Source organism: Bos mutus, chromosome 13 (assembly GCF_027580195.1).
Source record: "Bos mutus isolate GX-2022 chromosome 13, NWIPB_WYAK_1.1, whole genome shotgun sequence".
Lineage (NCBI taxonomy): Eukaryota > Metazoa > Chordata > Mammalia > Artiodactyla > Bovidae > Bos > Bos mutus.
In genome coordinates this window covers 41,555,233-41,581,267 of record NC_091629.1, presented here as the reverse complement: position 1 = coordinate 41,581,267, position 26,035 = coordinate 41,555,233, and the positions used below count along the sequence as shown (strand labels likewise).

At 50.2% G+C, this 26,035-nt stretch overlaps 1 protein-coding gene across 2 annotated transcripts; it reads left to right on the top strand.

Moving 5' to 3' along the window:
* The first annotated feature begins 837 nt into the window (after positions 1-837).
* On the top strand, positions 838-26,026 carry EDN3 (endothelin 3). Of its 2 annotated transcripts, XM_005910818.3 has the most exons (6): positions 838-856; positions 1,319-1,582; positions 2,179-2,467; positions 21,465-21,641; positions 22,706-22,786; positions 25,519-26,026. In XM_005910818.3, the coding sequence occupies exons 2-6, from the start codon at positions 1,531-1,533 to the stop codon at positions 25,556-25,558; spliced, it is 639 nt and encodes a 212-aa protein (XP_005910880.2). In that variant the 5' UTR covers positions 838-856; positions 1,319-1,530; the 3' UTR covers positions 25,559-26,026. The 2 variants fall into 2 exon arrangements, with proteins under 2 accessions (XP_005910880.2, XP_070237575.1); XM_070381474.1 differs by lacking the exon at positions 838-856 and having other exon boundaries at positions 894-1,582; positions 23,144-26,026.
* Positions 26,027-26,035: the final 9 nt, after the last annotated feature.

Genomic DNA, 26,035 nt, shown 5'->3' with positions numbered 1-26,035 from the left:
CACAACTCTGCTTCCAAAGGCACTCAAGTCACTTCTGCTACTTTCTACTTTTTCCCAAGTGGGTCATTCAGGCTAAAGGGGAGTGGGGTGATATTCAACTTTATCTTCTGGGGGAGGAGTGTTAAAGGATTGGTGGACATTGTCAAGTCACCACAAGTGTCCTGAGATATGAGAAGTGATTTCATGACTTCAGACCTGTTTTTCTTCCCCTGTGTGGCCTGCGACTCCCTGCCCTGCCCCAGGTTCCCAGGGAAAGCAAACTCCAAATCAGTCAAGCAGATGGAACAGCCAGCAGCTAAAAGGGAAGTGCCTGATGCCGCCTGGAGTGCTGCCTCTCTTCCCTCTGCTGGGGGAACTCTGGCCAGGGAGGGGCTCTAAGGGCTTCCTGATGTGCTCAGAGGTCAGTAGTCCAGGGCGGAGTCCACAGGAAGCATTCATTGGTTCATTCATTCATTCATCCACAAATCTTTCTTGAGCATAGTTTCCAAGCGCCCTTCTCAGCAAAAAGGGTGTTAAACAGATTAACCGACCCTCTCGCCTGTGCTGCTCAGCCCAGGGGACCAGTCTCAGGGAAGCTGGGAGAATACCCTACACGTGAAGCTCAGAAGACCACCTTGGGCGATGAGGAGAGGAACCTGCCTATCACTGGAGCCACTTCCCCTGCACAAGGAAGGGGCTGTGAGCGAGCTGGGACACCCCAGGACCGCTAACCCTACTTCTCGGTTGACTTTGCTCTTGATTGCTGCCCACACCCACCGGCTTTGAGCTCCTGGGAGAGGCTGGGAGACTCTACCGGTGCCCGTGAGTCACGAGTGTAAAGTACGCCCAGGGCCTTGGCAGGCAGGTCTGTGCAAGGGTAAGGTGTCATTAGGTGAACGCTGACAAATGCTGCTTTCTCGAACCCTGGAGATAAAAGATAGGCTTCCCGTGCAGTCTTTTATCTCTCCCACTGTGCTGGGGTGGGAGCTGCAGGTCCCCGGGCAGCGGGGCAGCCAGGCAGCGAGGTGGGGGTGCGAGCGGGAGTGCGCGCGTGTGCGTGTGTGCATGTGCGTGTGTGCGCGCGCGTGGCCTTCCGGCAGCTGTCCCGGCCCCCACCCCACCCCACCCCACCCATCAAACCCGGCCCTGCGCGCCGCCCCCACCCCTCGCCGTGCTGGGTGCGCCGCGGGCCGCTGCGCGACTAGCCGGTTCCCCAGCGCCTGGGAGGCGACCCCCGTGCGCCCGGGGTTCAAAGGCCCCCGCGCTGCAGCTCCAGCCCCTCCGGGGGGCGGGGAGGCGAAAGGGGTGGTGCGGGAGCCAGAAAAGCCCTAACCCACAGCCGGCAGCCCTGAGCCGGGATGGGCAGCGCGCTCTGAAGTTTGTGACGGTCGCAGCCGACTCCTGGCCGCAGCCCGGGACGCGGCGAGCCAGCGGCCGGCCTCGAAGCATCTGCAGTTGGAGGGTGAGGCCCACTGTGCCCGGCCCGAGCGCCCTTTGGCGGCCACAGGCGCCCGTCCTCCGGCGCGGTGCGCCCGCCCCCGATCGGGGTTCATGGAGCTGGGGCTGTGCTTCCTTTTCGGGCTCGCTGTGACCTCCGCCGCAGGTAAGCGGGCCGGGAGGCGCGCGTCTCCTGGAGCGAGCGCACACACAAAAGGACCCCGGATCGGGGGCGCGGGGAGGGTGCCTCGCCGGGGGAGCGGCCTGGAGGCCGGCTAGAGGGCAGAAGCTGAGGGCACGGACCACCCCGCGGGCCCGGGAGGTTGCAGCCCACACGCAGGCAGGAGACCTGGGGCCCGGGCCCGAGTTGGTCAATTTTTCATGAAGTCGGGAACTTTTCCAAAAGTTTGCAAACGATTCAGAAACTGTGCAAAATGACTGCAAAGTGTTCAGAAAGCCTGCACAATGCTTGCACGTTTTCAGTGGGTGCAGATGGCTTGCACGCTGTGCAGTAAGTGAGAAGAGCTCCCCAGATTGTCACAAAGTGTGCACACAACTTGCAAGCTTTTCAGAAACTGCTGCACATAGCTTTGCAAAATTTTCCGAACATTGGGAGTAGCTAGGAGACTTAACAAAAAAGTATCCTTAGCTTGCAGACTTGGCAGAAAGTTTGATAGTCCCCTTCCCCAGGTTCTACGGGATGGTGGGTGTAAGGGTCTGCATTCCTAGGAACTCAGGAGCCCCTCCATCTGCCTCCTGCAGGATGGGTGCCTCACCCCCAGTCTGGGGATGCTGGCAGGAGCAGCATGCCCCGGGCCTCCTCTGCAGCCACATCGGAGGGGGACACCAAGGAGACTGTGGCCACCATGGCAGCCTGGGGTCCAAGCCCCAGAAGCCCTTGGCGGGAGCAGGGACCAAGTCAGTTCGGGAAGCAGGGGGCCGAGGGGGTCCCTGTGCACCACCGAGCCCGGCGCTGCACATGTTTTACCTACAAGGACAGAGAGTGCGTCTACTACTGCCATCTGGACATCATCTGGATCAACACCCCTGAGTGAGTCAGCCCTGGGGGGAGTTGGCCCGGGGGAGGGGAGGGGTGCTCCTGGCTAGGACCCTCTCTTCACACTGAAGGAGGACCTAGTTCCTTCTGAGCCCAGGCAGCCCACAGCCCACTTGGCACAGCCTTCAGCCCTCCTGCCAACCCAGGTCAGCTCTGCAGGTCAAGGGTGTGACTCTCATCTCCTCTGAGGGCCTGGCCTGGGAGAAACCCAAGCCCAGAGTGTCTGATCTGGTCGAGGGGTGAATGAAATGAGCCAGCCAGAGGGATTAGACACCTGAGAAATCCCTCTGGGGGGAGGAAGCCCCGAAAGTTACTCCTGCCCCCGGGCCATGTGGGTCCTGCCCCTCTGCTGACCCTGCCAGGCTCCGAGGAGTTTCAAATTCCTTGAAAGCAGCCTGTTCTCTAGGGAGTGCAGGGGTGGGCTAGGCAGGGCCTAGTGAAACCTCCCCCACAGGGTGACATTCCATGGAATTCAGGCTCCTTACCTCCTGGGTGGTGAGCCCACAGTTCCTCCTCTTTCCCATGTCACCCCTGCACCCGACAGCTCCCCTTCTCTCCTCCAGTCCGTAAGAACTCTCTTACTGCAAAACTGAGACAGTGCCACCTGAGACCCTCCTGGAGTCTCCTTAATGTAAAGTCGCCCCTCTCCCGAGGCTGTGGGTAATGACTCAGCTCAGGAACCCCTTCTAAAGAAATATCCTCCTGCAAACTGTGAAGAGGGCTTGACCTCAATCTGGTCACCAGCCTTTGGAATTTGCTTTCCTGGTCTCTAAAATCCAGGACTTGGACCAGACGTCTCTAGGTGTCTCTGGGTATTCTTGGGATACCTTGGGCATCCTGCTTAGCCTTTCCAGAGCCCTGGGCCTGGACAGGCAACTTTGCTTCAGTGTTTGGGTCCCCTTGATCCAGGGGTTCCTTTGTCCCCGAGCCATGTGACCTCTGAGCACCCTGGGTGACAGCTTGATGGGCCGCACATACCTACCTTGTTTTACCGATACCCCAAGGATGAAGTGCAAAGGAGACTGAACCTAGGGGGTCGGATATCTTTCAAAACCAGGTCGTGAGTCCTCTGAGTACATCTGGTCTAGAAAGTCACCTTGCTGTCCTGCATGGCAGGCAGGACTGGCTCCACTCAGGAGCCTGGACACGTGTACAAGGTCCGGGCTCAGAAGGACCCTCACAGTCTAAAGTGTATTGTTGATGTCTTGAAATGCTTAATACTTTTTACATTCAAGTATAGTTGATGTACAGTATTGTGTTAGTTTCAGGTGTACAACACAATGAAATGCTTAATATTCTTTGAAGCAAGGGCTCTACATTTTCATTTTATCCCAGGCCATCCAATAGAGAGCTGACCCCAATGCCAGAACTTGCTTGCTGGGTTATGTCTGGTCGGCACACAGAGGGAGGGATGACCAGGCCAGATCTTAAAGAGAGGTGTGCTGGGGAGGGACTCCTGGACAGGCTGCCACTGACAGCCTTCTATTCCCAGACAGCTGTCAGCGTCACCTCCTCCTGCGGTCTCCATCACCCTGACATTTATCCTCTCTGATTCTTATCCTCTTGGCATCGTCCTCTGACTAAATTAGCTTCGCAGAACCCAGGGCAACCTTGGCAGGAATCCCCGGCTGTGGTTCTAGAAGGAGAAAGAAGAAAGCAAAGCCAGTTAGGGGAAAGGGACTTTGCAGAGGATAGGAGGGGAGAAAGGAGAGGATATTGGGAGACCACCTTAGTTCTCTGCCTGTTGCCAAGCTCTGAGCACTCGCTGCATGGAAGCACTCACCCCATCCCCATGACCTGGTAGGAATCCTGTCTTCCCCTTCTGAGCTGTCATGTGTGACCTGAGATGAAGCCATGGGTCTTTGGCTTTTCCCAGGATATCCAACTTGCTAATGTTCCCCTCACAACTTGATTTACCTCTTCCCTTCTTCCCAGACCCTGATTCATTTTAAACACTAGAGGGAAGGATTAAATATGGTGTTTGGGAGTTTCATGAGCTACCCTGGGAAACAAGAAGTGACAATAGCCAGACTTGAGCATTGTAAAGTCAGACAAGCAACATAACCTTTACACGGAAGATGTTCCCAGATGGTCTTTCTCTGCCTTCCTTTCTTTCCTGTTCTCCCTCCTTTGCTCTTTCCTTCCTTCTGAAAATTGTCTGTTGCTGTATGGGCAACTTCACTGGCAAACTTTAAAACATCTTGGACAAGATTGCAAAGTGAGAGAGTGGGCTTTAGGGAACTTGGGCTTTCAGAGAAATGGAAGCATCTGAAAATGACTGGAGTGAACTAAAGGGCAGGGTGACGCACACTGAGGACTGAGTCTGCTTCCCACTCCCTCCCCAACCTACCATCAGAACCCTATGTCGAGGGCTCCTCTCTCTTAGCTGTCACCCCTCTTCTTCAGCAGACCTTCTTCATCTCCTGGGACTTCTCCAGGTGTGATTTGCATCCTGTCCCCACCACTGGCTGTGCTGGGAGACCACAGGAGTCTGGGTCTTCATGCCTAAATTGAGAGTCTGGAACTTTGGGTGATTTTCAGCTTCCAGTGTCTTTCCTTCTACTGCCTTCCAGTTGCACGGAGGTAGAGGTAAATCCTGCTTTATCTCAGAATGATGCTTGGGAAGTTGCAAGGCCTTCTTGGAGAAGGTCATTTCAGCTGCATTTAAGGACCTGCAAGCTGCTTAAGGGGGGATGTTGTTCTTGCATCTCATGTGGAAAGTTAAGGTTCTAGAGAGCGGCTGCTCCCAGAGGTGTTTTCCAGGCATGAGATCCACGTTCTCTGGTTTCCCCACATCCTTCTAAGCACTTAGCTCTTCCAGATCTGAGCTTGATCTGCACCCAGCACATAGTAGATGCTTAGTAATGCTGGTCTTTGCTGTCACTGAGGTTCTATCTGCAGGACTTTCTCCCACAAATGAGGTGTCCTGTCCCAGAGGTCTCACATCCCTAGAGACATGTGCAGGAATGTGGATTTTTCTGGGGCTATTGCTCATAGCTTCCATTGTTTCCTCCAGAAGATCTCAGGCCCCGAAGAGAAATGAGCCAACTGCATCCCGGGCAGCTGCCTTCTTAGACCTGGGGAGGTGCGGAGACGGCTGCCCGCCCACAAGGCGAGGGATGTTCATGGCTCTCCTTGGCCCTGTTAGGAAGCCACCGTGCCTGCCCCTACCCCCAGCAAACCCACCATTGCCAACGAAAACAAAACCCCACCTCAGAGGAAATACTCATCTCATCTCATGGTCATGGAAAATATGCCAAGAATAAGATCATAAGGAGAGAAATAGGGACAAGAAGGCCACATACTGGAGAAGGCAATGGCACCCCACTCCAGTACTCTTGCCTAGAAAATCCCATGGATGGAGGAGCCTGGTATGCTGTAGTCCATGGGACGCTAAGAGTCAGAGACAACTGAGTGACTTCACTTTCAGTTTTCGCTTTCATGCATTGGAGGAGGAAATGGCAACCCACTCCAGTGTTCTTGCCTGGAGAATCTAGGGACGGGGGAGCCTGGTGGGCTGCCGTCTATGGGGTCGCACAGAGTCAGACACGACTGAAGTGACTTAGCATCAGCAGCAGGCCACATACTTACATCCCTATGCACTCGGGGCTGTTCCACAAGAATACTTCAAAAACAGGAGTGTCCTGTGACATGGTGAGGGATTGTCTTTGTTGGGGTTTCCAGAAAGACGGAACTAATAGGATGTGTATATATAGATCTCTATGTGTATATAAACACACTACACACACACACAGAGGAACTGATGTTTCAGTCTGCAGTCTGAGGCATCCTGAAGGCTGAATTCCCTTCCTACTCAGGGCATCTCACTTCTCTCTGTCAGAGCCTTCACCTGATTAGATGAGGCCCACCCACATTATGAAGGGTAATCTGCTTTACTCAACATCTACTGATTTAAATGTTAATTGCATCTAAAATATACCTTCCTGGCAACATCTAGACTGGTTTTTGGTCACAGATCTGGGTACTGTGGCCCAGTCAAGTTGACATATACAATTAACCATCACAGAGCTCTCAGTGCTAACCATACTCCACAGCAGGGCAGCCCCTCTGCACCTGCTACCATCGATCCACCTGGCCGCAGAGTGAGACCACTAGCTCTGACAGCCGATGAAGCCGCAGGGCCCCAGCAAGGAGCCCCGCTCAGTCTCTCCCACTTCGTTCCTGAGAACTGAGTGGACCTGCCATCTGTTAATCCCTCCAAGGATGCAATGACAGAGGCACTGTGATGCTGTGACCGTGACAGTGTTTCCAAACAAAAATCTGAGCCACATGGTCTGACAAGCAGGAATGTATTTCTGGAAAGAGCAGTGCAGGATGCTTGGAATCACGGCTGTGGTGGAAATCTGGGCTCTGTAGACTCGTGAGAAGACTCCAGCCCCAGGAGCTCTGCCCGGTGTCCTGTTTGTGATTCGCTGCATGGCCTGGGGATGGTACACCCTCTCCCCGTGTCCCCAGGTAAGGTGCAGACATCAGTGTGACTCTAGGATGGTGACCTAACAAGGTGACCAGCCTGGCCACACTGACTCAGCCAGCAGGAACGATATTTTTCCCCAAAGAAGAGGTGTAAAAATAATCATAATTATTCAATATATTCTCCCACAGAAAGGCAACAATTCGACAGAGTCATCTTTGCCCCTCCTGTTGTTCAAGAGAGGTATGCCACATATTTCTAGGGAGGGGACATTTTAAGTTTGAGAACATCCCAGTGGAATGGATGGATCTGGTTCTCCAGCCTCCCGCTGATGTGGGAATGGCTGTCCACCCACTGTGTGATCACAGGGATCCCAGTAACAATCATGTGACCCAAAAGTCAGGACTGGGAGTACTGTTGCTGGAGATACAGCTTTTGAGGCAGAGGGATAGTCTTTTGAGCATGATCATGATCTTGCAGGCAATGGTCCACACTGATGTTGGCCATGACTCCTGTGAGTAACGACATGTGAGGATGACACGAGAGAGTGTGCGGAGTGTGCTCAGCACAGTCTCTGAACTCTAGTGGGCTCCATATCTCAAGATCGCAGGACCATGTGGATAAGTGTACAACCCTGGGGGCTGCATAACCTTCCCTGCCACTCCACACAGTCTGTGATTGGAGGAGCCTGGGACGAAGAAGCTCAAGTCCTGCCGAAGTCAGCTTCCTTGGACCCTTAAACCATGGTCTTACCCAGCTTCCTGCAGTAACACTGAGGAGCTTGCACCTGGGTACCCCAGTTCCTCCCTACACCATGCCTCTTGGGTGATCGCTTAGCATTTGTTCTGCATCAGGTTTACAGACCCTGGGAAAAGGTGTGTCTGGCTGACTGCCCTGCTGATAAGCAGCTTGATAAGCACCCTGGTGGCCAAAGGTTGTCCAAGCTTGATGAGATTTGGTCCTGCCCTTTTCTGCCCCTCCTTTGTTGTTTGCTTCCCTGGTGAATAATTGGAATGTTTGGGGAAAGGGGCATGGTGTTCTCTGAAGGCATTGCTAAATAAGCAGGTGGGTACAGTAACAATGGGGGTGGGGCGGGGAGGGCTGGGGTGATGTGGCAGCGTGGTAGGGTCTGGCTGTGCTGTGCTCAGTCGTTCAGTCGTGTCTGAGGTTGTAGCCTTTCAGGCTCCTCTGCCATGGGGATTCTCCAGTTCAGTTCAGTCTCTCAGTCATGTCCAACTCTTTGCGACCCCATGAACTGCAGCATGCCAGGCCTCCCTGTCCATCACCAAATCCCGGAGTTTACCCAAACTCACATCCATTGAGTCGGTGATGCCATCCGGCCATCTCATCCTCTGTTGTCCCCTTCTCCTCCTGCCCTCAATCTTTCCCAGCATCAGGTCTTTTCAAGTGAGTCAGCTCTTCGCATGAGGTGGCCAAAGTACTGGAGTTTCAGCTTCAACATCAGTCCTTCCAATGAACAACCAGGACTGATCTCCTTCAGGATGGACTGGTTGGATCTCCTTGCAGTCCAAGGGACTCTCAAGAGTCTTCTCCAACACCACAGTTCAAAAGCATCAATTCTTCGGTGCTCAGCTTTCTTCACAGTCCAACTCTCACATCCATACATGACTACTGGAAAAATAATAGCCTTGACTAGACGGACCTTTGTTGACAAAGTAATGTCTCTGCTTTTTAATATGCTGTCTAGGTTGGTCATCTGAGAAGGCAATGGCACCCCACTCCAGTACTCTTGCCTGGAAAATCCCAAGGACAGAGGAGCCTGGTAGGCTGCAGTCCATGGGGTCGCTAAGAGTCGGATACGACTGAGCGACTTCACTTTGACTTTTCACTTTCATGCATTGGAGAAGGATATGGCAACCCACTCCAGTGTTCTTGCCTGGAGAATCCCAGGGACGGGTGAGCCTGGTGGGCTGCTGTCCATTGGGTTGCACAGAGTCAGACGTGATTGAAGCGACTTAGCAGCTTAGCAGCAGGTTGGTCATAACTTTCCTTCCAAGGAGTAAGCGTCTTTTAATTTCATGGCTGCAATCACCAATCACCATCTGCAGTGATTTTGGAGCCCCCCCAAATAAAGTCAGCCACTGTTTCCACTGTTTCCCCATCTATTTGCCATGAAGTGATGGGACTGGATGCCATGATCTTAGTTTTCTGAATGTTGAGCTTTAAGCCAACTTTTTCACTCTCCTCTTACACTTTCATCAAGAGACTCTTAAGTTCTTTTTCACTTTTTGCCATAAGGGTGGTGTTATCTGCTTATCTGAGGTTATTGATATTTCTCCTGGCAATCTTGATTCCAGCTTGTGCTTCTTCCAGCCTAGCATTTCTCATGATGTACTCTGCATATAAGTTAAATAAACAGGGTGACAATATACAGCCTTGACGAACTCCTTTTCCTATTTGGAACCAGTCTGTTGTTCCACATCCAGTTCTAACTGTTGCTTGCTGACCTGCATACAGGTTTCTCAAGAGGCAGGTCAGGTGGTCTGGTATTCCCATCACTTTCAGAATTTTCCACAGTTTATTGTGATCCACACAGTCAAAGGCTTTGGCATAGTCGATAAAGCAGAAATAGATGTTTTTCTGGACCACTCTTGCTTTTTCGATGATCCAGCAGATGTTGGCAATTTGATCACTGGTTCCTCTTCCTTTTATCCAGGCCAGAATATTCGAATAGGTTGCTATGCCCTCCTTCAGGGGATCTTCCCAACCCAGGGATTGAACCCAGGTCTCCCGCATTGCAGGTGGATTCTTTACAGTCTGAGCCACCGGGCATGTCAGGATAATTTGAATGATCTGCTTGGAACCCCTTTGTTAAATGATGAAATCTTAGTAAGGCTGAGTCCCAACAGAGCAAACACAATGCCTTGCAGTCATTTCTCATTGTACACAGCACCTGGGTCTCAGGACCCAAGACCTGAGTGTGGGCCACCAGGAAGGCATCCCAGGGAATAACTACAGAATCTGTTTACCAAAAATGGTAAATACATAAGAACACATAAAAAAAGATGGTATTGGGACTTGCCTGGTGGTCCAGTGGTTAAGACTCCCGCTTTCAATTCAGGCGTTGCAGATTTGATCCCTGGTCAGGGAACTAAGATCCTATACATCGTGGGGTGCAGCCAAAATAATAAAAAGAGAAGACAGTATCAGCCAGACTAGAAATGATCTTGAACTCAGTTTTCTGACTGATCATGTTTTTACTCTCTGAGTCATTTCCCTCCCACGTAACCCTCTCCTGCTTAGAAATCTATACATGTTTACATTCCAGTTTTGAGTTTGGGTAGCAGCAGCTCAGAACATTTCACGGCAAGATGCATTTTTAAAGTTTGATAGCCGTGGGGCTAAATTTCAGAGTTTATTGGCAAGGTCAGCTCACGCAAGGTGACCTCCTGGTTGGGTTCAGTTGGACCTAACGTCTTCTTTTCTACCCCAGAATAGATGTGAGGAGGTGAGATGTCTGGGGGCAAAGATGGGTTCATTGAAATGCTGCTGATCCCGACTGGATAAGAAAGAGACTTGAGGCTGGAAAGCAGGTTGATTTGCATCGAGGAGGTCATGACCCTGTGTGCCCCTGAAGGGAGAACTTGGATTTTTGCTAGACGAAGAGGATGTTGCAACTAGGAACTTGGCCTTAAATTTGAAGGCAGATGAAAGGCTGTGACATCTCTGGTGTGGTTTGTTCCTGCAAGAATTTAAAACAAAGGAAGCTGGGAAGCAAACAGTGCTTTCCTTAGGGGGGCCCCACAGCCGGTTGGAACTCACAGGCTTTGTAGCGCCAGATCGCAATCCCGTCTTGGATCCACAGCATCTCAGCAAGTTTGATGGGGGCTGCCTGTGCTCCACTTCCTCCCTCCAGGTAGTCCCCTGTAAGCATCGCTCAGCTTTGGAGTACATTAGAAGTAGATTTACTGTTTAACAGAAGGAAATAACCCTCTCAGTCTAAGCCATGTTTCGGTGGAAACAGAATTCCTTAAAACGGGACACACACGTGCGCACACACAATTTCCCTCTATTTAGGACAGGAACCAATTTTATTTAGAAGGAAAATAAATCTAGGCAACGGCCACAATGTAGATAAGCTGCTGGTCCAGACAAGGTTCCAGGGGCTTCTAGAGTCTTGCTGCCCCACCAAGCCCCCAGGAACGGACGGCAGAACAGGGCATCCCCACCCTTTCTCGTCTGCCCCAGTTTGGAGTCTCGGGAGAGCCAAGAGCATTTGGAGAACCTAGCGGTGTTCAGAGTCCTGGAGGCACAGGTCTTCCCTTATTTTATGACCTCTTAGGGCCAACTGAGCAGGAGGCCTTAATAAACAGTAACTCTAGAATGCGGCAGCCAGCGAGCCCTGTGCCTGGCTCAGTAATTTAAAAAACAGAAACAGATTCATGCACCTATGAGAAAGGCTCAGAGGCTCTCAGATGTGGCCAAGGTGTTGCGGTCCTGTGCTGCTTGGTGATGGCATGAATGACCCACAACTTGGGGAACAGTGAACAGCTTTGCCAAAAGCCAGAAGCAGGTCCGTGAGAGAGCAGAGGTGTCTGTAGCTTTTCTGGGTTTTTCTACATCTGATTTCCACAGATTTCTTGTAGGGTGGCAAGATAGGGTGAGGCTCGTGACATACTCTTTCAGGAGCAAACTTGAAGGGGATGCCATAAAGTTAAATGAAAGGGAATGCGATGTTTTTTAAAAATGATAATGAGTGCAGAAGTTTCATAATCAACCAAATACCAACATTTCTAATAAAGACAGGATCTGACTCTGCTTGGTTCTTGTTTTGGGATAGAGCCTGTGTCTCTAGAGGGACTTAAGTTTTCTTAGCTCGAGGTAAGCAATCAAGTGATCAGAGTGACCACAACAATGCAAAAAATTAGATTAGGAAGAAAATGGGTGTCTTTATTTTTGTTGCCATGGCAAGTATGTCTTCATTCAGTAAGGTTTTTCCATTCTAAAGATGAAATCTTATGAAACTTAGTGAGGGTGTCTTCTCTTCTTTCTGCTGCTGCTGCTGCTAAGTCGCTTCAGTCATGTCCGACTCTGTGCGACCCCAGAGACGGCAGCCTACCAGGCTCCCCCGTCCCTGGGATTCTAAAGGCAAGAACACTGGAGTGGGTTGCCATTTCCTTCTCCAATGCATGAAAGTGAAAAGTGAAAGTGAAGTCGCTCAGTTGTGCCTGACTCTTAGCGACCCTATGGACTGCAGCCTACCAGGCTCCTCTGTCCATGGGATTTTCCAGGCAAGAGTACTGGAGTGGGTTGCCATTGCCTTCTCCAGGCTCTTCTTTCTGAGGGTTGTTTAAAGGGATGTGTGATGGCGTCTGGACTTTTTTTTTTAATCCCCCTACACATACCCCCATCCTTAAAAAAATACCTGCTCCTTATTTTACTCCTTCTGTTTCCACTGCTGGTAACTATTTTGAGCCACATCTGTCTGCAGCTTTGCATAAGTTATAATGAGCCTGTGCCAGACAGACGTGGATTGCTCATGCCTACATTTGACCTGGAATGTGTTAGGGTCACTGGGGGTTGGAGAGGGAAACTAACCTCACTCACATGGATGCATTTGGGTTATAGCAGACAGGGGGGAAACCAGCTAACCTGTTGGATTCCCTAAATGGCTTCAGTTGCGAATATTGCAGGCATTTGTTGCCCTAACTTCTTGATTATTTTTTGAGCTGTCACTCTTAGAAATCCCACCCCACACACAGCACACACAGAAGGATGTTTCTGTTACTCTCTGTGGCTTTGACCACTTGTGCTTCCTCTAAATAGACTTCATTCAGAGCCCGTGTGCCTGTGTGAGGGGAGGAGGCTACTGTGTTGAGGGACCTGATGGCACGATTCAATCTTTGGCTTTGGGATTATTTCTAAGCTCAGTTATATGGCGGTAGGATGTGGAAGAGTCCTACTCTTTGGATGAAGCTTTCTGAAAACAGTGGGTAAGATCCTGGGACTCTCTCCGCTTAGGGGTAGGTAGGGACCCCACATTTCATTGTGGTTTCATTGCTGGAGAGAAGCCCTACTCTAGCATCTGCGCTATTCGGAGATGCTCAGGTGTAACGGTGAGGGCATTTGGGAATCTCTCCATGGAATTTGGAGTTGGACGGAGCCTTCAGAAATCCAGCCCTTTCATTTCTCAGCCCCAGAAAGAAACCACTCAGCCAGGGCCTCTCTGGGAGCTAGTCTTCAATTTGGACCAATATCCTAGGTCTGTCAGCCTAGGGAGGCCTCTGGTTTTGTCTCTGAGACTTCATCCTTCCAGGCAGCCTGGTTTTTCCTCATGTGTCTGCAGAAGTTACTATCAAGATGTGGTATTTCCATTTTAAGTGATCTAGAGACCATATTCCCTCCAGGACAATGATAGTAGAAATCCAATACATCAGCTAAGAATTCTAAACATTTGGGAGATTGGGTTTGGAATGAGAAGTAATGGCCAATTAAGACCTCCTTCCCTCTCTCCTTCCCTGATAGCTTCCCTGATACCTTCCACCTGCAATGCAGGAGAAAGTGAAAGTGAAGATGCTCAATCGTCTCTGACTCTTTGCGACCCCATGGACTGTAGCCTACCAGATTCCCTCCACCCATGGGATTTTCCAGGCAAGAGTACTGGAGTGGGTTGCCATTTCCTTCTCCAGGGGATCTTCCCAACCCAGGGGTCAAACCTGGGTCTCCCACATTGCAGGCAGACGCTTTACCCTCTGAGCCACCAGGGAAGTCCTGTTCAATTCCTGGGTCGGGAAGACCCCCTGGAGAAGGGATAGGCTATCCACTCCAGTATTCTTGGGCTTCCCTTGTGGCTCAGCTGGTAAAAAATCTGCCTGCAATGCGGGAGATCTGGGTTCAGTCTCTGGTTTGGGAAGATCTCTTAGAGAAGAGAAAGGCTACCCTCTCCAGTATCCTGGCCTGGAGAATTCCATGGACTGTTTAGTCCGTGGAGTCGCAAAGAGTCGGACACAACTGAGCAATTTTCACTTCACTTTCCTCCCCTCCTTTCTTCACATAGCAGACCCTTGCTATTGAGATGCTGTAGTATTATTATCGGAGAAGGCAATGCAACCCACTCCAGTACTCTTGCCTAGAAAATCCCATGGACGGAGGAGCCTGGTGCGCTGCAGTCCATGGGGTCGTTAAGAGTCGGACATGACTGAGTGACTCCACTTTCACTTTTTACTTTCATGCATTGGAGAAGGAAATGGCAACGCACTCCAGTGTTCTTGCCTGGAGAATCCCAGGGACAAGGGAGCCTGGTGGGCTGCCGTCTATGGGGTCACACAGAGTCAGATACAACTGAAGCGACTTAGCAGCAGCAGCAGTATTATTATGCACCTGCTCTGAGCCAGGCACTGCCTGGGCTGCCCTGGATGCTGAGGTGGACAGGCAGAGGTCAGCTGTTACGTACCCCAGGGGACAGGAAGGAAGCCACACCTGCAGCCCAGGTGAGGAAACACCCCTTCTTCTTGGGTCCGACTGATGGGGGTCAATGATCTCTTTGAAAATACATGTAATTCTGGTAAAATTCCCCAACAACCAAGTCCTGGATAAACTCATGAGTTGTGGGTTGCTTTCTTTGAGTGGGGGATGGGGGGGATATCTTTAAAAAAAAGTTAACTACCAACCCACAGCATGTTGCTCACTCTTTTGATATTTCTAAATATTCTGGTCATTGGCTATTCCTGAGGCTGCAGGAGGACTTCCTCCTTTCGTGGGTGGTGGAGGAACAGTCTGCCTTGGGGGCCTCCCACTTAGAGATGCGGCAATTTTCTGCAGAAGCAAAGCTGCAGATTGCCAGTTCCCTTTATGTTGTTTGTGAGCAGGAAGATCATGTCGTGTTCTTTAGAACCAGAAAGCATGTGTTTCTGCTTGTACAATGAGGTCACTGAGGAGATGTATTTCCTGGTTATTTTCTTTCCTAGAGGTTGGAAGGGCACCCAGTGGTTGTCTGGCATGAGGCCTGTCCCAAGCCAACTTTCACAGGCATTTGATGAGTGGACAAGGAGTAAATTCACTGGAGGACAAGCCTCCTGAGGTGGTTAGCCAAGTATCTCTGAGCATCATGAGGTCGTATGCTTGCTCCCACCTGTCCAAAGGACAGTGTGATCCAAACCAAACATTTCACAGTGGGCACACCTGGGAAGAAAGGACTCCAGCTAGCTTTGTTGGCTGTGTTTTGTCCTGAATTGGAACACATTCTTTTGTATTTTGTTGCATGAAGAAAATCTCTACTTGTCCTTGGCAGCTGCAGAGACTCCTGGTCTTTCTATGAAACCCAAGAGATCATGGTTGCATCCATCTTGAGAGAGTGAGTTCCAGGGTCAGCTTGAGGTCACTGGTTGCAAGCAACAGAAACTTAAATGTAGCTCACACAGCACAGGAGTTTACTGGAAGGACATGGTGTGATCTACCACCTGGAAGGGAGGGAGAAGCAGGACCAGGCTTAGAAAGAGAGAGAAACCAGGACAAGACTGGGGGTCCCAGGGCACAGACAGACAATGCAGGATGCTTAGTAGCAGCTCCAGACTATTTTCTTTTTTTTTAATTCTTGGTTGCACTATGTGGCACGAGGGATCTTAGTTCCCCGACCAGGGATTGAACCTGTGTCCACTACAGGGGAAGCTCAGAGTCCCAACTGCTGGACCACCAGGGAATTCCCATCCAAACTATTTTCTGACCTCGAATTGGTTTGCTCAGGTGTCTTGGGAAGGAGAGGGTGCCATGAGCCAGCTTGGGTCACCTGATGAGTCTTGAGATGTGGGAAGGCGAGATACAGTGATTGACAGTCTCATCAAGACCTCACACAGGGAGAGAGGGACCATTCCCCAGGGGAAAGACAAGAGATTGGATTCCAGGAGACGAAAACAGCCAGCATTGAATTCAGGCTCTAGAGAATCCTGGGCTTTTAAGTTTTTCAAGGCGGGTGTTTCTGTCTCTGAGCTATTGTTTCCTCCTTGTCTCTATGACTATGTGCACAGTGGAAGTGGGGAGGGGCAGTCCACTAGATGTTTCTTGCAGTTAATGGATGCTTTTACAGGTCTTTGAATATTCAGTCACTTTCTATAGTTACTTCATTCTGTCTTATTCTTCTAACAGAGTTCCTAGTTCACACTTTTTCCTGATTAAGTTTTACAAAGACAGTCAATGAAGCTGATCCACGTTTTCTTCCTTGCCCAAGAAGGTGTTTCAAAACTTGAGAGAGCAACTGAGTGGTACCTTCTAAGGAAGAAATTTAATAAAATCTGAAATTGAGCCTTAGTTAGAAAGCCTGTTGGAGTCTGGAAGTTGATTCTCCGGGGAGCTGTGAGGGGCAGTATCTGATGACCGCTGGTGCCTGGCAGCTGGGGGGCCCCCGCCGTCTGCCTGCCATTGGCAAACAGTTGTTCCTCTTCCTTTCGGCTGCAGGACCGGTCAGCAGCGTCGTGCCTCCTGTACGATGTGTCCCAAAGACGGTCCTGACCTTGCTCTTCCGTTTCAGAAGGAAAACGTGAAGCGGAGGAGACAGCATCATCTTGGCATCTGAGTGTGAAGTGAAAATGTTGTTTGTTGAGGAGACACTCACCAGAACCTGGGCTTTTTAAAATTGAAAATGACAACAGTTTGTAAAAATAGTAGCTGGTGCTAATTTTATCACCATGTCACATGATCTGTCTGGCTTTGCTTTATGGAACAAGCCACTAGAGCAGGGATTGTACCCTGAGATGCCCATGAAGGCCAGACAGGTAAGAAAAGCACAGGAGTAGGGACTGGGGCCAAGCAAGAGTGTTTGAGCCAGGCTCTGATGGTACCACTCAGCGGCAGACAGCTGCTGCTATGTTGGAGTGTGGGACTGGAGTGAGTATAACTGAGAGAAGATGGAAATTGGGATATTTGTGTGAAATTTTCAAGTTAAAAAAAAAAAAAAAAACACCACCCTCTTGTGATTGGATGAAGCCTACAGGAATGCCAATTTTCTAACCTCTGCACTAGATTAAACTGTGTGTGTACAGGGCCATGGGCCCGTCATGAATCATCAGAAGTCTAGTCCAGGCCCGTACATTGGAAACCACTCTGCAAATATTTGTTGAGTACTATTCAGTTTGGGGTGGGTAGGTGGGGTTATGAAAACTGGGCTTTCTAGGACAATTCGATCGACTTTGCTGAGAATTTAGAGTCTGGCTGGGTGATGATGCAGATGGAGAATGAATACAGGAGATTTGAAAGTTTAGTATTTACTAACGTTTATATATGACAGCTGGGAGAAAATGGGAAATAAGGAACACTGTGATAAGTATGATCTTGGCATCACCATCACTGATCAAATAATGAATGTTCTGAGCATACGCTGAGGACAATTTAATATCAAAGACACACAACACTAGACATTGCCAATGTGATTGTTTTGGGGTGTTTTCTTTTGTCTAAGAGCATTTGGACTGATCTTACCTGCTTCTCTTTTGTTTGGAGCTCTGTATTATAACTGGAACATGAGCAGGTTGAAATGCTGCCTACTTTTATAAAGAACTGTGTTCTGTAAGCCCCACTGTAGAACAGGAGGCTAAACCACAGGTCAGACGGTGTGCTGGTCAAAGTTCTCAGCCAATTTAACTTCATTTTCAGAGTTCTTTCATCAGTTCCTTCCAATTCACCGTTCAAGAGACATTCGTTTCTTTATCATTCAAGAAATGACAAAGGTACCAAGACAACAGCTAAAACATGAGTGCTTATTGGGCAGACAATGTAGAAAGATGGCCCAGCCAAAGGAAGCCTGACAGAGAATGGCACTGCTGTGCCAGGTGGCATTCTGGTTCCTTCTTACTTGTCTTTCTTACTTAGTCACACATCTTAAATGCAGGGCTGGTAGATAGGGTTTTTTATGCCCGGTACAACTCACTTGAATTCCCAGACTAAAAAAGCAACAGCAGTAGCCACATTCATTCACTGCTAGGAGCTCTTTGCTAAGTACTCTTCATGCAGTGCAGTGTATCATTCAGTCCAACAACTTTTGTAAATCAGGAAACTGGAGCGGGTGGAGTGATCATCATGTAAGTGCTACACAGCGGGATCCAGGTAACCTTTCTCTGTGCTCTGTGTACCTTGTACATACCTGTGCATATTGGCTGGTGAGGTTTCTTTATCCTGTACTGTTTTACTACACCAGTAGTATGTGAATACCCTAAGGCCTTTCTGCGTCCTCATCACACTTGGCATAATCCCAGGGAGATACAGGCAGACCTTGGAAATACTGCACATGTGGTTCCAGGCTACCTCAACAAAGTGAAAAAGCAAGTCACACGAATTTTTTGGTTTCTTAACACTTATGAAACTTTTGTTTATTCCATACTGCCATCTATTAGGTATGCAATAGCATATCTAAAAAATGTACATCCCTTAAAACTACTTTATTGCTAAAAATTCTAATCATCATCTAATGCATGTGGCCACAAAACCTCAATTTGTAAAATTCATATTATCTGTGAAGTGCAGTAAAATAAGGTATTCCCAGATATAGTGGATGCTTGGCAAATGTTAGAAATTCCTTGTAAGGAATTTTGTGGTTGTTGAACATTGTAGGTTGGAGAGAATCCAGTCTTACTGGTCTAGTTTATCTCACGCTCAACAACCAGTTACTTAATTAATAGTCTTCATTTTCTCAGCTTTGTGCTGGGTCCACAGCAGGTGCAAAAGACGGAGCCCTGTCTCCTACTCTCTTGGAGCTGGTGTCCACTCTCAGAGCTGGACAAGAAAGACCCCTGCCTTGGTTCTGTGGGGTAGAGGGCGTCTCTGACCCTCCTCTGGCCCTATCTCCTACCCACTGCAAGGAGTCTATGGGACTGAAAGCCATATGCCCCTTCTTCTAGACCATGTACCGAGTATTTATAACCCTGGAATCCCCCCTCCTCAGGTGTCTCCGAGCCCACTTCAGGGTCTGACGTCCATGGACAGAACAGGGCTTAGGGCACATCTCCCAAGGCCTACAGGGCAGCCAAGGCGCAGCTGCTTGCAGGATGGGGGTGGGGGTGGGTGGAGCTTGGGGTGCACTTGGGATCGAGCAGGATGGGAAGCTGAAGTGCCGAATCTCCCAGTGCTGCCATGTTGCAACACAGGACTCCAGGGAGCCCCAGAATCCTAAAATCAAGTTCTGATTTCCAAGGTATTCTGAAGCCAAACTCTTATTTAAGTGCTTATCAGATTTTTAAAAACCTTTAAATTTTCAGCCTATTCGAAGTGCGCCTTCGTTGGAGCTGGAATTGCTATTGTGCCGTGCGGAGCGGAGGGTGGGCCTTCGGTGGGCAGGACCATCTCCCAAGTCCTTTGGTTCTCAGCTTGCATCACCTGCTACCGGCTCCTAGGTCAGCCAGCAGAGTGCACACCTAGAACACCCAGGCTTGGAGCAGGGTTTTCTCCCTCCATGAACATTCCTGGAAAGTTTCAAGGGCTCATTTGCATACTAGCTCCTCCCACTAGGCTGCTGGGAACGTGCTTAGCAGTTCTGTTAATGAATACCGGGTCGCCCTGTTTCCTCACTTAAAACACTTCGTTTGTGAAGTTGACTGGCTCTGAGCACACAAATGCCTAATCAGCTGACAGCAACTTCAAAATTGCAGGTCTTGCTGTTGATAGAAAAATGGGAGCCGTGGTTGTTAATCCTTGTGTGTAATTTTCACCAAGAAATGGGGGCCTGGGTTTAATGTCAACACCTAGAGATTTAATGTGGCCCTATTACTAGAAATCTATACCTTTAGCCAAATCCTGCCTCCTCACAATGTCGGTATTGTCTTGCTACCCTACCCCTACCATTTCCCATTCCTGAGAAAAGATGAGGTTTTAGCAAAGGTTCCGCTCAGAATAGGGCCTTCCCAGGCAGCTCAGTGGTAAAGAATCTGCCTGCCAATCCAGGAGACACAGGAGACTAGGGTTCAGCCCCTGGGTTGGGAAGATCCTCTGGAGAAGGAAATGGCAACCCACTACAGTATTCTTGCCTGGAGAATCCCATGGACAGAGGAGCCTGGTGGGCCAGTCCATGGGGTCGCAAAGAGTCATACACGTCTGAGTGATTGAAAACACGTGCACAGCTCAGAACGGGAAGGGCCCCTGCTTGCTTTCTCCATCCTGTGAGCACAGACTGCTCCGTACTGGGCCTGCCTGGATCCAGGAACCATTTCATAACTAACTCAGGTAGGAGCGAGTGGGGAGAGGGGAAGAGAAAGAGGGTGGGGGTGGTTATGTTCTCAGCTCCAGTCTCCAGTCCAGCAGGGAGCAGGTTTCTCCCAAGCATCAGGTCAGGATGAGGCACCCCCCACTTTGTCCTCACCACCCCCAAAAGGCACCATGGCATGTGTTTTAAATTAAAGGAAATTCAATTTGATGTTATTTTGAAAGCATGCAGAGGATGTCAGAACCCCCTTTGAGGTGGCTGATTGGTGATACTTCATGGGGCTCACAGAAACCAAGGTGGTTAATCCTGGGGACTGGAAGGAAAGCCAGAATTTATTGGAAAAGTAACTTTTGGCCACATGTGTTTCCTCTAGCTATTATTAATCTGCCCCAAATCCTATTCAGTAGTGCTAATGAATTAAGCAGCCGCTTTTAACTTTTTCCCACTGAATTGCTTGGTAGTGTCCTCCCATCCCCGGAGAGCACTGGTTTGGATGGACATGAGCATAAGAAACAGATTAAACATTTATTGTTTCAAGTGACACCACCACCCTCATGCCAGCTCCAACCATAAATGAAATGGGTAAATAGTTTCAGGCATTTATTTCTTCATAAGAAGACTTTTCCCAAAGCCACTTCTGTCTTTGGCTATGTATCTCTCAGGGCACAGAGGCGTCCATGTCTGCGTCTTTAAGGAAGCCTTGTTCCAAGGCCACAGTGTGTTTCAGCGGCCAGAATTGAATTTGTATTCCAGTTAGCACAGACTACACATTTGGTGTATGCACAGAAGAAATTCAGTGCCTGGCGGGGCAGGGACAAACCAGGCTTTGGGCTGCGGGGTAGGAAGGCATCGTACTGGTATGGATGACCAGGCTCAGGTGCTGCTGGCTGAAGGATGAAGACTGGGATCAGCATTTGGGCCAGCAGGAATATCCATGTCAGGGGTTTGGATGCAGGAAGGGGAAACCAGAACTGCCCTGCAAGGATCCGGGATGGGAGGCGTGCTTGCTGAGGTTAGGTCTTGAAAAGACTGAAAATGCACACACGCACACACCTGGCATTGCTGGCTCCTGCCCAGAGAGGGCTGGCTGCTGGGAGGGTGCAGACAGGCCATCCTCCATCCTCCACCGGGACTTCCCATCTTTCCAACCCTGAGGCTCCAGCGCACTGCCTGGGGCTTAGGGGAGAGCAGGAGACAGGGAGTCGGGGTAGTAGGGGTGAAGGGTTCACTCCAGAAGCTTTCCAAGGCTCAAAGCCTGGGGAGGGTGTGGATCCCAGATCCTGGGACGTGGCTGCAGCGCATGCCTCACCCATCCTGTGCCCACCATCTCCCACCCCTTCGCCAGCTCCACACCTGCCAGCGCCCAAGAGCGAGGAGGCCCAGGAGTGGCCCTGACGTTGCTCTTTCCTTTGCAGACGGACTGCGCCCTATGGACTGTCCAGCTACAGAGGCAGCGGAAGCAGGGGCAGGAGGTCGGCTGGGCAGTTCCCACAGAGCCCACAGCTGGTGAAGGGGACGCTGCGCTGCGCCTGCACGGAGAGCGATGATGACGCCTGCTTGCAGTTCTGCACCTGGTCCCTGGCTGCCCGCGGGTATGACCCCTTCCCCGGCTTTCCGCACTTCCAGAGATCCTTGCCCTAGGCAGTGTGGGTACAGGAGGGCTTGGCTTGTCCTGGGGGATACCATCTGACGTGCGGTGAGGGTGGGGACCGTGCAGAGGGGATGTGGAGCCCCGGCTCCTGGAGGGCCGTGGGCATGGTATCCCATCCCCTTGCTGCCTTTCAGAGCAGAGCCGCGGCCTTGTCTGGTCTCCAGAGGTATTTCTTCTGGATTGCATAGCAATTTGCCAAAATCTGAATAAGTTGCTAACTCTTAAAAGTTAAAGAATACCACTACCACCCCTACAAATGCACATTTTTAGCTTCTTCGAAAGTAACAAATGGGAGCATCTGGTCTCACCAGCCCACATGCCCTCATGGCCAGATAGGCTGGTACCGAGTGAAGGCCACGGGTGAGATGTGCAACGTCCATTCACCTGTGTTCCTCATCGTCTTACTTTGTGGCTGCCTCCCCTGTCCCTGAGTTGGAGACCCTGTAGTCTCCTACAAGCAACTGGAGGAGCTTGTGGGTCAGTGTGGACTCAGATAAATCAGCAGGCCCTAGGTCTGCCCTGTCATGGCCATTTAAGTTGGGTTTTACCTAATAGCCATTCCTATTAATGCTCCTCGCTCCTGTTTTTCATTAATTTGGGCCAAGACCCCGCCAGGCAGAGCTACCCTGCCGAGCCTCTTCTGAGAGCCGTCGCTGGTGGGATGGCACCTCCAGGTGCTTCCTGGGCAAGTAAGCACCAGCAGGGGGGCTCTTTATGCAGCAGGTGCCACCCCAACCAGGCACCCAGGGCTTGCTGTCTGGAACCCCCAGCACAACCACATTTTTCTTCTTGGCTCCTTAATATCCAGTGGATAACTGAGGAGTGTGGGTGGAGGTTGGATTTTAGTGGGACTCCACCCCCGTGTGCTCAGCCTTCGGAAACTACCCGAGAGGCAGTCCTGCGGGACCATGCTTATACTGGTGGAAAGACAAGCCTTACTGGATGCTGGAAAACCAGCCACATGGAAAGTAGGTTGACTCATTTGAACTGGCTCTCTCCCCACAGGAATTCAAGGTCGGCAGAAACATCTGACAAAGAAGTGGGAAAGCAGACTGGTGGTGCCCTGGGGGGCGTGCGTCCGAGGAGGTGAAGTTGCTTTCTGAGTCGCTGCCCCTTGGGTGGCATGGAGGACATGTGGGGTACATTTGGTCTGTGCAGGCGGCTAGCGGGAACCCCACTGCATGTGGGGGGGTTGCTTTGTCCCCTGGGATCAGAGCAGCCAAAAGCTATGGACAGCCTGCTCTCTGTCTTAGGAGCTGACCTCTGCATTCTCTGTAGCTTTTGAGCAGTGATGTCCAGCCCTGGATTTCACCAGGTCTGGATCAAGCTCACCAACCACTGCTTCTTGGAGTCCCTGCAGGCTCATCTGCTGGGGCCCACATTATGCTTCTGCTCCCATAGCAAAATGTGATCTTTAGAAAAAGAATCATTTCTTCTTTTCAGCAGCTGATTCTGGACAGAGATGAATTACAGCAGCTGGGCACCAGGTCCTCCAAGTCCTCCAGTTCATTTTATAAAATTTTTTAACCTGTTTGTGGTTTTTGTATGATCCCAAGGGCTTCCAGCAGCCCAACTGGGTTTATTTGTCATTCTATCAATCAGAAATTATTATTAATGAGTTGTCTACATATCTGCAATGGGATGGTAATTTATGTTCGTAGCAGTGGCCTGGAGGGGGTTTGGGTTCCTACATGGTTTGATCAAGGGAGGGTTAAACCGTTCTGGATATATACAAGACATTCCAAATTGGTAGCAGATTGCTTCGAGTCATCTGGAGAGGACTCTGTCAGCATCCACAATAAAAACGCAGAGAAGTGGCAGAGGCAGACCCTAGAGAGGATGAGTTAGGCCCCCACCAGTCCCCACTTTGCCTCTTTTTCCTCACCCCAAACCCAAACCAGTCTCAGTGAGGGAGTAGTGTGATTAAACCATCCAACTATTATGTCATTTACTCAATTCAGCAAGGATTCATTGAGCACCTGTGAGGTACAGGGCACCATCCTAAATGCTGGGGACACTACTGAGAATACGGCAAAAGTTCAGCCTTCCTGGCACTTAAATAGTGGGAGGAGCAGATAGCAAACCAGTACATAAAACACAGAGCAGGGCATGTGAAGGAGAGCAGGAGCAGGCTGGGGGTAGGGAGGACTGGGGGTGGTTGCAGGTGGGGTGGTCTCACTGGCCAGGTGACAGTGGCATAAAGACCTAGAGGAAATGGGGCAGGGTGAGCCAGAGTGATGAGGAAGGGAGGCTGTCAGACAGGAGGGTAAGCACATAGGCCCTGCAGTAGGAACGTGCTGTGCTGGGCACGTTCTGGGAAGGCAGGGGAGGCCAGTGCTGTTGTCATTGTCCTGGCTTGATGTTCAGGAGGTGAGGACATTGGCACAGATGTCCCACCTGGGCCCGGAAAGGATCTGCTTCTAGGCTTTACAACGTTGCTTGTCAAGCTCCTGTAAGAAGCTTTACTTGGAAAGAAAAAGTCTTTCCTTATAAGCATGGTCCTGACTTTCTTGCAAGACTGGAGTTAGTCATCCCTAGTTTGACATTTTCAGAGTGGGACTTGCCACGGTCCTGAGTTTGTGATCCTCAAAGATGGGACCAGGCTGCAATAGAGAGAGAGCTCCCAAGGCTCTGTTGGCAGCGATGACTGGGTGTACACCTTCAGGCGAATGGCAGGCTCTGAAATTGCCAAGAAGCTCTGCCAAGGAGCTTGTTCAAAACAAGGAATAGGCTGAAGAAGGATGGGGTGGCTCCCTTTCAGGTAGTGGAGAGCTTGGCTTTTGTTATAGGCTTCTTTCTTCTCTTTTGCATATCCCTTCCGCCTTTTCTGAGGTAGGCTGAAGTCAAGGCCAGACAAAGCAAGTAGGCTTTAGACCTCCATCAAAGTGGACGTCCCCGCCCCGTGGTCTGCCTGCCCCTCCACTGGCCCTTTCGGGAGCTCCCTGGGGAGAAGGGCCTGCAGCAGGAAGACCTCAGTTATGGCTCCTCCTTGGTTCACATTTCCACTTCTTTGAGGAAAAGAAATGAGTTTTGCCTGGGGGAGAAAACCCACTCAAAGGGTCCTCACTTAACAATACAGCCCTTTCCCAAGAATGCCCCATCCAAAGACCCCAGCTTCCCTAATGGGTAAAACGATCCCAGCTGTGCCTCAGGGCCCGCAGCCCAAGGCTCCGGTTTCACTCAGGAAATTGTTTTTGGAGAGGTATGGCATGTCGCAAAGCCACTTCTCTCTGGGAGTGAGTGGACCCCAAGCTAACTCTTTGCAAATGTAAACCCATGTCCATCTGGGAACAGATGCAGGCTCCGTCGGAGCATGTCGACGTCCGACCCATCACAGGGGGCAGGCACCAGGGGTGAGCTAGCAGATCACAGCTCTACAGGAGTTGATGAGTTTGAAGCTTATGGGATTTAGACAGACATTTTCAGCTGTGTTTGGTACCCACTAAAAGAATACATCTAAAAAAGAAAAGGAAAGGAAGAAAGAAAGGATTCTTGATGTTTGTGATAAGAAAAGGAGGAAATGAACACCCTCAGGTGTTGAACCCCAGGCCGTGCAGCAGAGGGACTTCTGTGCCCTTTGCCAACAGGCACACTGATGAACCATAGACCTGGTTCCCTGGAAGCCGCTGTGAAGGCAGCCCCAGCACAAGGCTATTTAGAGTGATATTTGTTTTCAGGAAGAAATGTGGATCTTTGGGGAATGGCTTCAAAATAAGCCACAGACACAAGCGCTTTGTAAATTATGTAAATTTCTATTTATCTATATAATTGGCAATAACTGGGAATTGTAACGCCTGACAGTTCGCAATCTCTTTCAGCTGCGCTCTAGTGGCTACGCTGAGATTACTGAGCAGCTGAAGAAGACGGTGTTTTTCAACCGCAGGGATGGGGAGAGGCCGCCCATCCCCTCTCCCTTCCCCTGCCAAGGTGCTAATGCAATGGTGGATGCTGGGGTGTTAGCCTTGGCCAAATGCTAAATTCTCAATGAGTAGTATAAGGTACGAATGTGAATATCCATCATACGGAAATGGAAAGGACTGATGTACCAGCGAGATGGTATACAGTTTCGAGAAGCGATTATTTATTGTGAAACTGGTCTCTACATCAACTCCTTTCGGTGGATGTGTTCGCAGCAGAATCTCTGTACATAGAGATGTTAAATTCTGTTCTGAATCCCAGCTTGTGTTCCTTAGGGCTTGAATTATATTTTTGTTAAACGCCTAAGCACCGTTTGGCTCTGTGGCAGGATGGTATCTCGGAAACGCATTCATTGTGCTAACACTCAGAAAATACTGTCAAATGCAAAATAAAAAAATCTCAAAGTTTGCTCTGATT